The 13,137-nt window shown below is 36.7% G+C and overlaps 1 protein-coding gene across 1 annotated transcript in view; it reads right to left on the reverse strand.

The window, feature by feature from the left end:
- Positions 1-246: 246 nt before the first annotated feature.
- Positions 247-13,137, reverse strand: part of Aida (axin interactor, dorsalization associated) — a 49,109-nt gene continuing 36,218 nt past the window's right edge. Inside the window, 5 exon segments of the mRNA XM_046418938.2 lie at positions 247-2,034; positions 2,179-2,296; positions 3,118-3,185; positions 3,187-3,235; positions 4,916-5,038. Coding sequence (XP_046274894.1) covers positions 1,938-2,034; positions 2,179-2,296; positions 3,118-3,185; positions 3,187-3,235; positions 4,916-5,038 — 455 coding nt within the window. The 3' untranslated portion in view covers positions 247-1,937.

Genomic DNA, 13,137 nt, shown 5'->3' on the forward strand with positions numbered 1-13,137 from the left:
TAGAGGTTAAAAAAATAAAGCATTCTTATGTGAAGGATGCTAAATGTTTCTTCATATAAATTTTCACTTTGAGGGGCTGGGGTTGCGTGTGAGGCACTGGGTTTGATCCTTAGCACCACATATAAATATAAAGGTACTGTGTTCATCTACAACCAAAAAAAAAAAAAAAGTTTTTTGTTTTTTTTTTAAATTATCACTTTGATATACATGTTTTATAGTCTATGAGAAAACAGAAAGAACAATGTATCAGTTTTGCTACATTTTAATAGTAGATTTTAAGGGAGCAATATCAAACATCAGTAACATCAAACAAAAAGGTACTGAGTACTCCACAGGGTACAGAGTGCTGCCCAAGCACCTTGGAAAGTTTACATGACATGGAGAAGATGAGGCCCTTCTCTTGAGAAGTTTACAGTCTGGAAATTTTGACTACTCAGAGTTTCAGTTGAGTGAACATTTTATTAAGGCAAATTCTTCATTTCCTAGAACTACTGTAGACTGAACTATTTTTGCATTTGTGAAATTAACCCAATCCAGATGAAAGACTAATTTTGGCAGAGAATTCTTTCGGGCTCATATAGTTTTATTAATATTCATCTAGTAAACAAAATTGACCTAACAGACAACTGAAAAATTAAAGACTAGATCTCTTGAAGTGCAAGGGCTAAAACAACTGTTATTCATTTTAAAAAGCAAACGGATGGTATCATTAGGGTTTACACTAGTTTAAAAATAGGCCAAGTATTGCATTCCCTTCATGCATTGTTCATTTAAAACAGTGAATATTAAAATACATGGGTTCTACATGTAACCCACAAAAAAGCTCCTCACAAATCTTTATGTTCTGTGTATCAAATATCCACCTCGTGTACTATGAAAGTTTTATTTATGTCTCATCATTAAGTTAAAAGTAACGTAAATAGTGAAATTATAATAGGCTAATGACCTGCATATTTTCATATGGATATCAATATATCTAAATAGGAAATAAATGTCAGTTGTATCTACCTATATTATAAAAAATAGAATATCTTTCCAGATTTTGCATACTCATCACTTTATAAAGACAAGGTATGCAGGTTTTAAGGTTTCACAATCAGTTGTCAGAAAAACAGCAGTTGTTCCTGCAGTATCTCATTAGCATCTGACTCAATTATTTTTAGATGACATGATTTAGAAGACGTAAACCCACCCCAAAATTTGTAATTATTCTGAGAGAGATGGTTTTAATGTTAACCCTAGAAACAATAGCAATGTGATGTAGAACAACTAATCAACATGACTAAAAATATGCTCACTTTCAGAAAAACAATCTGGTCATCTGGAAAAAAGTCACAGCTACAACCTGGAGAACACTCCCATATAAGATATTGATCTGGTCAAGGCACACACACTATTTCTAAGTAGAACTATCAGATGAGGGTGAATTTAGGCCAGCTCTAAGGAACAGCCTATAAGACAGACCATAACTGATCCAATTTCCTTTCAAAGCAATCTGGTACTATCCTACCCACTTCAATTCAAAAGTTTGAAGTTAATTCAAATCAAAAGACCATATCGGAGCAAAAGTGAGCAAATGTGTAAACTCTAGCACATTCTTATTGCTCTGTTAAGTTTGAAGATGAGCATACCTACCACAGCAGTATTGTTCCAGGAAGCAGGGTAGGAACAGTGGTAAATTAGGAAACAGACTATTAATTGCACAATTAATTGAAAAGTAAAAACATGTTTCAAAATCTACAATAAACCTGTATCCAAAGGAGTCATAAAAATGAGGTGCTGGACTTTAGTTCTGTGGTACAGCTTTGCAATGGACTCACTGGCCTATAGGTACGGCTCACTTCCTGCCTCCTGAAGGATGAATATGCTACACAGAGCTATGATGATTTCTACTGAGTGGTAAAATTCACAGAAATTCCACATTACTCATGTCAGAATCATTCCTTGTGCAAAGTTTGATGTAGATGAAGATAAAGTGGTTTCTTGGTCAATAACTGCAATTTCTTTCTTTTAAAGTCAGTGGGTTTCTTGTATCTGTAACCACAATAGAAAGATCATTGTTTAAAATACTTTGATGATTGATCTACTCCAATGTTACATTCTAGATAAGAGGGACTAAGAAGAAACATGAACTAGTAACCATTAAAACAGTAAGAATCCTATATGTATATCACTTACAGTTCTATTACAATTGGCCCAGGTTTAATCTCATCCATCTCCATGAAAGCAAAACACTTGGTGCTGGTAAAACTTTTTTTAGGCTTGTAGTGTTTGAATTCAAAGAAGATAGCTGCACCTAAGGAATTAAAACAAACCACATAAGCCAGAGACCACACATTTCTTACGTGTCACCAGAAGCCTATGATTTTACAAATTAACATGTGTCAAACAGTCTGATGACACAACTGTTGATAACTCACTGTGGCTGTCACTCCAAGCTCTTCTACCATGTCTGAGTGACATTTCTCCATATCATTTAATTCTACAAAGTACAACAAAATTGTATAGCAAGAATGTAAGTTATGTACACAGGTAGAATCATAAACTACCAAAGAATATAAAATATTAAATACCACAAGAAAAACAGAAGTTACTTAAGTATCAGCAGTACCTATAGAAATGGTTTCAATAAGCACCTATATTAGATAGAATAGAAATTTAAAAGAGTTCCTTTAAAAAAAAATTCTAGCTTACATCATTTCTCTCCCTCCTGAAACCACCAAGCCCAGATTGTCCTTTCCATATTCTTACAAACTAACTGCCAGTTATAGTATCTTTTTACCCAATGCATCTTATTGAAAGAAAAATAAATAATTCTTTAACTGTTAGAAAGTAATCATTAGGTTCCTAAAAGGACTTAAGGTAATTATTAGGGACCCTGCTTCCTTAACTCTGTATTATGAGAAAAACTTCCCTATCAAATAATATTTAACCACATTATTACACAACTAGATAATGCAACTGCTAATTCTCATATTTTTTAAAAAATGTTGATTTGACTTTCTTTAAGTCAATATTCATAACTATGTGACGTAAGATCTTGTGTTAAGTATACTATGAACACAAACCCAGATAAGTACTGTGTCCTTAAGAAGTCAATAACTGATAATTACAAACCTTTGGTTAATTTTTCAATATGCTTCTGGAGCTCAATGTCCACATTAAAATGAACATATGTATCTTCTTGAAGCCACAGGAGTATCTTGCACAGGAGTTAAATCTATGCCATTCAGATCTGGAGAAACAAATAAGTTTCTGCTTATGAGCATTCACATATACAGAAGGAAAATCTAGAAACTGAAAAGGTTACAGTTCCTAAAGAGGCATGGAAGGAGCTGAGAGGAGATTCTCAGGCTAAGAGATTCCTATTTGGTGTGAGCAAGTATGTGAGAGTTGTTGAAGTTCATGGGGTATGTGGAGAGAAATGAATATAGACTGGATAGGAGACCTCATGAAGGGGACAAGGAAGCCTTTACATGGCCAAGTGGACAAAACTTGATCTTCATAGTGAAGTGGTAAAAAGAACAAACATGTTTTCTTTAGGGAATAGCCCACTATATTTTTTTATGCAAAAAAAAAAATCTGGAGTATATAATTTGCCACAATGGAGCTCTGCCACCAATTTCTAACTTTGATCAAGTATATGGCTTATTTAGAAAAGCCTTTAAACCTAACCTTATCATAATTTCCCTGTTAAGAACCAAAAATGGATGAGAACAGCCAACAAAAACCCTTTTGTTAATGAATAATTTTTCATATATATTATCTAAATTCTGGTTATACTGTTTACAACATACCCTGAATTTACAACAACCAGATGGTACATTATATATAGTTTTAATTTTCCGGGTTTTAAAATTCAGTTTAATCAAATTCAACATGGACTCATTTAATAACTCCTCAGTGTTTATGTGTTATTCATTTATGTATCTCAAAAAGCTCAAAAACAATTTAGTACAGTTAATAATTAAAAAATATTTACATAAAATATTTCAGTTTAACATATGCAAAGGTAATTTAACATTTACAACATCATTAAATATTTTTGTGTTTTAAGTATACTTTCTGAATGAGTATGCAGTTTTACAAATGGCCTATCAAATAATATAAATATTTCCCAGTACACTATATATTTGATAACTGGTAACATCGGCATTTAAAAGTGTACCAGTATTAGTGCTGTGGATTATGTTCTTTAAATAAATGTTTTTCTTTGTGGTCATATTTTTCTTTTAATTAGCACTAATGAACCCATGGATCTGACTTTATTTCTGCAATTGATAAAAGTTCCTCCATTTAATTTCAGCGCCGATCTGTTCCTTTGGTGCAAAACTACAGATTAAAATAAGCCATTTGTACTAACTATAGTTATTTCTATAAAATGGTATAATTTATTCCTTAATCACATCATCATCCCACGGGATTGCATTCAGGGCATGGATGTTATGGACGCACCCTACTTCCCTGTCCCCTGATTTTCATCTGCCTCTGTAGGACTCACCTATGTAGATACCTCAGTAGCACAGGAAGAAGAGGGGCTGAAGCAGGAGAGATGGGAAAACAGGATATGGGGCTTTGTGTAGAAAACTACACACCCATGGAAGGTGAGGGGTACTATTGTTAATCTACATCCTGAAGGCTGTAGCTGCTGTTAAGGACAATGTGTATGTTTAGTCCGCACGTTAGATGGAATCTGAAGAGCAAAAATCTATACAAACTCAAAAGCAAAAGTGAGTGTATAAGTAGGAAATATTTTTTGTAAGTCTTTCAGAACTATGTTCTGTTATGATCTCTTCTAGGATTTTGCCTCATTATAGAATGCATTAAAGTAAGTTGTCACATATACAAGACCATCCCCTGTCAAAAACTTTGTCCCATATGAGAAAAAACATAATGCAATTTGCCAGTTATTTACCCTTTACACTAACTGTAACATAGGGATCGATGCACTGTCCAGCATCTTTCAGACCAATTTTCTCAATCCTGATAGTGAGTAATGTCATTCCCGGTTCTGATGGCAACCTTGGTAATAAAGTACCTGGCAACAGAGAAACCTCAATAAAAGTTAGCTCCACCAATAATTCAGAGTAAATACTTTGACAAACAGAAGATATAGCCTACCTCTTAAGAACTAGCTAGGCATTATGTATTTTTATTTCCAAAATTCATGAACATCTGATGTTATACTTTTTTAGAAAAATATTTAATTTTACACATAATATATCTGCATTTCCCAAGCATACAATCACCTTTAAGCAGAAAATAATAATTTCTATAATAATAGTGTATAGTATGTATAATAAAAGTTTGTTAAAACATCACTTGAGGAAGACCAATTATACATAATAGTATAATACGCTCACATAATATTTATATTCCATATGTACTTCTATATTATACTCAGCATCTTAATATGAAGTGGTAGAACAAAGACAAGAAAAGCTTTTAAAATACTTGTTATACTGTCCTAAATCTGAGACATTTAATATCAGAGTTGATCAATACATTCTTTCCTTTAGTTACTCCTAATAAAGAAAATAATTTACAATTTGATATTTATGTTTCAATTTAACTATATAGTCTAACTTCTATTCTTCATTCTATTTTGTATGATTTATTCTCTCAGAAATTAGTACTATACAGACTGCCATATAAAAGGGCCATTTGTATAACTGAAAATTTTCCCCAAAACCAACTAAAAATTTTAAAACTAAAAACCCACCCAGAACAACATGACAACATTCACCCACCAAGAACATATGAAGGAAGAAATCAACTGTTCAGTATGTTCCCTTTTTTGAAACTACCAATAGAGAACAGATGCAAATAAGCTGATTTTAATCAAGTATGTATACAGAACCTCAAAATACACTTAACAAAAGATTTTGGTTGATGTTTTTCAAGTTTCTATTCAACAATGTGTTATGCTACTTTTAATGATGAGTTATTTGAAATACATGAAGCAATCAACACACTACATTTGAAAATACACATTTGATTGATGGCAAATATGGCTTGAGGAAATTTTGGGAGGTGATGGGAATGTTCTGAACTTGTGTAGGGATGACAGATGCAAAACTCTATAGAGGTGTCAAAAAATCAATGAATTTTATACTTACAGAAGGGAAATGTTATGATATGCAAATTATACCTCAACAGTGCTGTTAAAAATGTATTACTTTTAATTTAAACAAATATGAAGACAATACAGACAAATGCAAGAATGGGAAGGCCTGGAGGCTGCATTCCACTGTTGCATTAACAAACCTAAATGGGCTCAGGCTGATATCATTAAATATATACATAATACCTTTTATGCATCTTCTTTGATTGACAAATTAGGGTACTTTTAGAAGAGGGGCTTGTACCTGGACATCTGGGATGAACTTCAGAGAGTTAAGAAACACCTCTGAAATTTTATGAAAAATGTGAATATGTATACATTTATATTTATATACATACATATTCACATGTATGTATATCATATATGAATTTTTCTGCAGAAAAGTTCATTGTATTAAGTAGTACATGGCTGTATAAATATGCTACAGTTTATGTACACATTCTTGTGTTGATAGATATTTGAATTACTTCAAGTGTTTGGATATAGTTAACAAGGCTATTATAAATACTCTTCTGAACATCTTCTGGTGCCCATAAGCACCCATTTCTGAAACAGAGGAATCACTAAGTCACCTGGCATGTTACCTCCATACCTACTATGTAACGACAATCCATTTCCCAAGGTGGTTGTGCCAATTTTTTTTCCTAGCCCAAGTGCAGTAGTGTTCCCATTGCTCCACATCCTCACTAGGTACTGTTTTCTCAGATTCTTCATGTTAGCCAATTTTGGTATAAAGAGATCAATCATTTTAATCTGCATTCCTCTGAAGATTAATAAGGTTGAGCACCTTTTTGAATAAATCAAATATATGATTTCCTCTTTTCTGAAGTGTGTTCAATTATTTTGCTCGATTTTTTATTGAGATGTCTATCTTATTGAGCTGTAGGAGGTCTCTATTATTTTGCTGGACAAATGTTTTACAAGTAGCTTCTTAGCAGTTTTCCTTTATAAAGACTTTTTGTTGAAGTAGAGCATATACATTTTAAAATGTACAAATTGGAGATCCGGGCTGACTGATCCATGCGGCCCGCCACACGGCTACAGACGGCGGGGCACCACCAAGAAGCGACCAGCAAGCAGGGAGAAACGTTGCTGCAGATTCTGTGGAATCCTGCCGGCTGAGCCCCCACTAAGCCCCGGGCTGAGTTCCGGATTTCAGACGGGGAAGGAAGTGGTACAGTTCTATCCCCCACAACGGAAACTCCACCAAAGAAACCAGCGGCCACCATCTTGGAGAGCTGAAGTAACCACCGCCACTCTCCGACAGATTGCAACAATAAAACAGGTGTGGATTACTCAGCTCAGCTCCCATACAGTGGGGAATTCGCATAAAATCTTTCCTAGGCTTTCCGGGGGTGGGATTATCAGAGCGAGCCTGCATAAAGACGTGGGGAAAACTAGAGACACCTGACCTTCAACTCCCCCTCCCATTAGCAGCGAATAGGAAACCTGTCTAGCCAGCGCTGGGGGAGGGGCAAGCGGAAAAAATCAAAACAGTAGAGTGCTGAGGTTCCCAATAGACACCCTCCACACCCAACAAATGGCAGGCCCAGAGTACAGTTTGAACTGCCGAGAGGCATCACTCAGGGGAAATCTGGTCTAGCAGGAGAAACCAGGACTAGCAGGAGAAACCAGGGGACTAGAGGCCAGACCCTCGCTACTGGGCGGCTGGAGACCGCATGCCCGCTGGCGACCTATCGCCCGCCGGCTGCCCGCGCGACTGGGCGGCTGGAGATTGCCCGCCCGCCGGCAACCGACCGCGCGACTGGGCGGCTAGAGATCACCCACCCTACGGCGACAGCCCACCCACTGCCCCTGTGACTGGGCAGCTGGAGACCGCACGCCCGCTGGCGACCGATCGCTCACCGGCTGCCCGCATGACTGGGAGGCTGGAGACCGCCCGCCCGCCGGCGACCGATCGCTCACCGGCTGCCCGCATGACTGGGAGGCTGGAGACCGCCCGCCCGTGACCAACCGCGCGACTGGGCCGCTGGAGACCGCACGCCCTCTGGCGACCGATCGCTCGCCGGCTGCCCGTGTTACTGGGAGGCTGGAGACCACCTGCCCGCCAGCGACCGGGAGCTGAAACCAACCAGAGACAGTCCAGTCCCACCCCCCCATTCGGACACCCGGCAAGGAGCCTGGGGCCAGCCATAGCAGAGAGGTGACGTCACTGGAGCTCAGCGGTCGGAATTCCTTCCCAGCGGATTCCACTTTAGCAGGCATAGTCTACCAACACAAAGGAGAGACAACAGAGATATACAAAACCAAAACAAATCTATAGAAGAGAGCAGAAACACAGCAATCAAATAGAGCTGGAAAGTAACGTGAACATCATGAAAAAACAAGGGAAAAAAGGAGTACAAACAATGCAGGACAACTTAATTCTACAGGAGGACCTAGAAGCATCAGAAACAGGGATAGGGAAAGAACTCAAGGCATACCTAACTCAGATGGAAAGGAATATTAGAGAAGACATGAGGTAGCAAGTCCAAGCAATAAAAGTATATTTTGAAAATGAATTAAACAAACAAATTCAAATGGCAAAGAACGAGCTTTACCAGGAGATAGAGATCTTAAAAAAATATCAAACAGTAATCCTAGAAATGCAGGAAACTATAAACCAAATTAAAAACTCAAACGAGAATATTACAAATAGACTAGATCAAGTAGAAGTCAGAACATCAGATAATGAAGACAAAGTTTATCAACTTGAAAAGAATATAGTCAACACAGAAAAGATGCTTAAATCCCAGGAGCAATTTATTCAAGAGATATGGGATGTCATAAAAAAACCAAATTTGAGAGTCATCGGGATAGAAGAAGGCATAGATTCAAACCAAAGGAATGAACAACATATTAAATGAAATAATTCTAGAAAACTTCCCAGAGATGAAAGATGGAATGGATTGCCAAATCCTGGAAGCCTACAGGACCCCAAACATTCAAAACTGCAATAGACCAACTCCAAGACATATAATTATGAAGATAGCCAACATACAAAACAAGGAGAGAATATTAAAAGCTACGAGAGAAAGGAGGCAGATTACATTCAAGGGTAAACCAATTAGGTTAAAGACTGATTTTTCATCACAGACTTTGAAAGTGAGAAGATCCTGGAACAATGTATTTCAAACGCTGAAAAACAATGGATTCCAACCAAGAATACTGTATCCAGCAAAATTAAGCTTCATATTTGACAATGAAATTAAAATCTTTCACAATAAACAAAAGCTAAAAGAATTTGCAGCCAGAAAACCAGCATTGCAAAGCATTATGAGCAAAATACTACAAGAAGAGGAATTGAAAAATAGTGGCCAAAACAGCGGGAGGAAAATAACCAAAAAGTAAAAACTAGCCAAACTAAAATAAATAAATAAATAAACATGACTGGAAGTACAAATCATATTTCAATTGTAACCTTAAATGTTAATGGCCTAAACTCACCAATCAAGAGACATAGGCTAGTAACCTGGATCAAAAAAACAAATCCAACAATATGATGCCTTCGGGAGACTCATATGATAGGAAAAGACATACACAGGCTGAAGGTAAAAGGTTGGGAAAAATCATACCACTCGCATGGCCCTCGGAAGCAAGCAGGGGTGGCCATACTCATATCGAATAAAATCAACTTCAAACCTAAGTTAATCAAAAGGGATAAAGAAGGACTCTATATACTGTTAAAAGGAACCATCCACCAACAAGACATAACAATTATCAATTTATATGCACCAAACAATGGAGCTGCAACGTTCATAAAACAAACTCTCCTCAAGTTCAAGAGTCAAATAGACTACAACACAATAATTATGGGTGACTTCAACACACCGCTCTCGCCATTAGACAGATCCTCTAGACAAAAACTGAATAAAGAAACTATAGAACTCAACAGCACAATCAATAACCTAGACTTAACCGACATATATAGAATATATCAACCATCATCAAGTGGATACACGTTCTTCTCAGCAGCACATGGATCCTACTCAAAGATAGACCATATATTATGCCATAGGGCAACTCTCAGTAAATATAAAGGCGTGGAGATAATACCATGCACCATATCTGATCATAATGGAATGAAACTGGAAATCAATGATAAAAGAAGGAAGGAAAAATCCTACATCACATGGAAAATGAACAATATGCTACTAAATGATCAATGGGTTACAGAAGACATAAAGGAGGAGATAAAAAAATTCTTAGAGACAAATGACAATACAGACACAACATACCGGAATATCTATGGGACACAATGAAAGCAGTTTTAAGAGGGAAATTCATTTCTTGGAGTTCTTTCCTCAAAAAAAGAAAAAAACAACAAATAAATGAACTCACACTACACCTCAAAAACCTAGAAAAGGAAGAGCAAAACAACAGCAAATGTAGTAGAAGACAAGAAATAATTAAAATTAGAGCAGAACTCAATGAAATTGAAACAAAAAAAAACTATTGAAAAAATTGATAAAACTAAAAGTTGGTTCTTTGAAAAAATAAATAAGATCGACAGGCCCTTAGCCATGCTAACGAACAGAAGAAGAGAGAGAACTCAAATTACTAACATACAGGATGAAAAAGGCAATATCACAACAGACACTATAGAAATACAGAAGATAATTAGAAAGTATTTTGAAACCCTATATTCCAATAAAATAGAAGATAGTGAAGATATCGATAAATTTCTTAGGTCATACGATCTGCCCAGATTGAGTCAGGAAGACACACACAATTTAAACAGACCAATAACAAAGGAAGAAATAGAAGAAGCCATCAAAAGACTACCAACCAAAAAAAGCCCTGGAAAATAAGATACTTGGGAATCAACCTAACAAAAGAGGTGAAAGATTTATATAATGAAAACTACAGAACCCTAAAAAGAGAGATAGAAGAAGATCTTAGAAGATGGAAAAATGTACCCTGTTCATGGATAGGCAGAACTAACATCATCAAAATGGCAATATTACCAAAAGTTCTTTATAGGTTTAACGCAATGCCAATCAAAATCCCAACGGCATTTCTTGTAGAAATAGATAAAGCAATCATGAAATTCATACGGCATTTCTTGTAGAAATAGAGAAAGCAATCATGAAATTCATATGGAAAAACAAAAGACCCAGAATAGCAAAAGCAATTCTAAGCAGGAAGTGTGAATCTGGAGGTATAGCGATACCACAGTTCAAACTGTACTACAAAGCAATAGTAACAAAAACAGCATGGTACTGGTACGAAAACAGGCGGGTGGACCAATGGTACAGAATAGAGGACACAGAGACCAATCCACAAAATTACAACTTTCTTACATTTGATAAAGGGGCCAAAAACATGCAATGGAGGAAGGATAGCATCTTCAACAAATGGTGCTGGGAAAATTGGAAATCCATATGCAACAAAATGAAACTGAATCCCTTTCTCTCGCCATGCACAAAGGTTAACTCAAAATGGATCAAGGAGCTAGATATCAAATCAGAGACACTGCGTCTAATAGAATAAAAAGTTGGCTACGAGCTACATACTGTGGGGTCGGGCTCCAAATTCCTTAATAGGACACCCATAGCCCAAGAGTTAATAACAAGAATAAACAAATGGGACTTACTTAAACTAAAAAGTTTTTTCTCAGCAAGAGAAACAATGAGAGGTAAATAGAAAGCTTACATCCTGGGAACAAATTTTTACCCCTCACACTTCAGATAGAGCCCTAATATCCAGAATATACAAAGAACTCAAAAAATTAAACAATAAGATAACAAATAACCCAATCAACAAATGGGCCAAGGACCTGAACAGACACTTCACAGAGGAGGACATACAATCAATCAACAAGTACATGAAAAAATGCTCACCACCTCTAGCAGTCAGAGAAATGCAAATCAAAACCACCCTAAGATACCATCTCACTCCAGTAAGATTGGCAGCCATTATGAAGTCAAACAACAATAAGTGTTGGCAAGGATGTGGGGAAAAGGGTACACTTGTACACTGCTGGTGGGACTGCAAATTGGTGAGGTCAATTTGGAAAGCAGTATGGAGATTCCTGGGAAAGCTGTGAATGGATCTACCATTTGACCCAGCTATCGCCCTTCTCGGACTATTCCCTGAGGATCTTAAAAGAGCTCACTATAGGGATACTGCCACATCAATGATCATAGCGGCACAATTCACAATAGCTAGACTGTAGAACCAACCTAGTTGCCCTTCAATAGATGAATGGATTAAAAAATGTGGCATCTATACACAATGGAGTATTATGAGGCACTAAAAAATGACAAAATCATAGAATTTGCAGGGAAATGGATGGCATTAGAGCAGATTATGCTAAGCGAAGCTAGCCAATCCTTAAAAAACAAATTCCAAATGTCTTCTTTGATATAAAGAGAGCAACTAAGAACAGAACAGGGAGGAAGAGCATGAGGAAAAGATTAACATTAAACAAAGACGAGTGGGGGGAGAGAAAGGGAGAGAGAAGGGAAAGCATATGGAAACGGTAGGAGACCCTCAATGTTACACAAAATTACATATAAGAGGTTGTGAGGGGAAAGGGGGGGGGAAACAAGGGAGAGAATTGAACAACAGCAGATGAGGTAGAGAGGGAAGATGGGAGGGGAGGGGAGGGTGGATAGTAGGGGATAGGAAAAGTAGCAGAATACAACAGTCACTAATATGCCATTAGGTAAAAATTTGGGGTAAATTTGGGTAAAATTCTGCAATTTGTATTTGGGGTAAAAATGGGAGTTCATAACCCAATTGAGTCAAATGTATGAAAGATGATATATCATGAGCTTTGTAATGTTTTGAACAACCAATAAATAAATAAATAAATAAATAAATTAAAATGTACAAATTGTTAGTACAGTTTGCTGAACTTTCACAAAGTGAATACACCTGTATAACTAGTATCAGATCTAGGAAAGATATGATCAGCCTCCTGGGAGTGTCCTTCCCCCCACCCTATCCAATTCACTCTTCCAAAAGATAGCAAACGTTGCTAACTTCTAACACCAAGTATTAGTTTT

The sequence above is a fragment of the Marmota monax genome, unplaced genomic scaffold (assembly GCF_021218885.2).
Source record: "Marmota monax isolate L192 unplaced genomic scaffold, Marmota_monax_Labrador192_F-V1.1 WCK01_AAM20220418_F8-fsc00153, whole genome shotgun sequence".
In the NCBI taxonomy this organism is placed as follows: Eukaryota; Metazoa; Chordata; class Mammalia; order Rodentia; family Sciuridae; genus Marmota; species Marmota monax.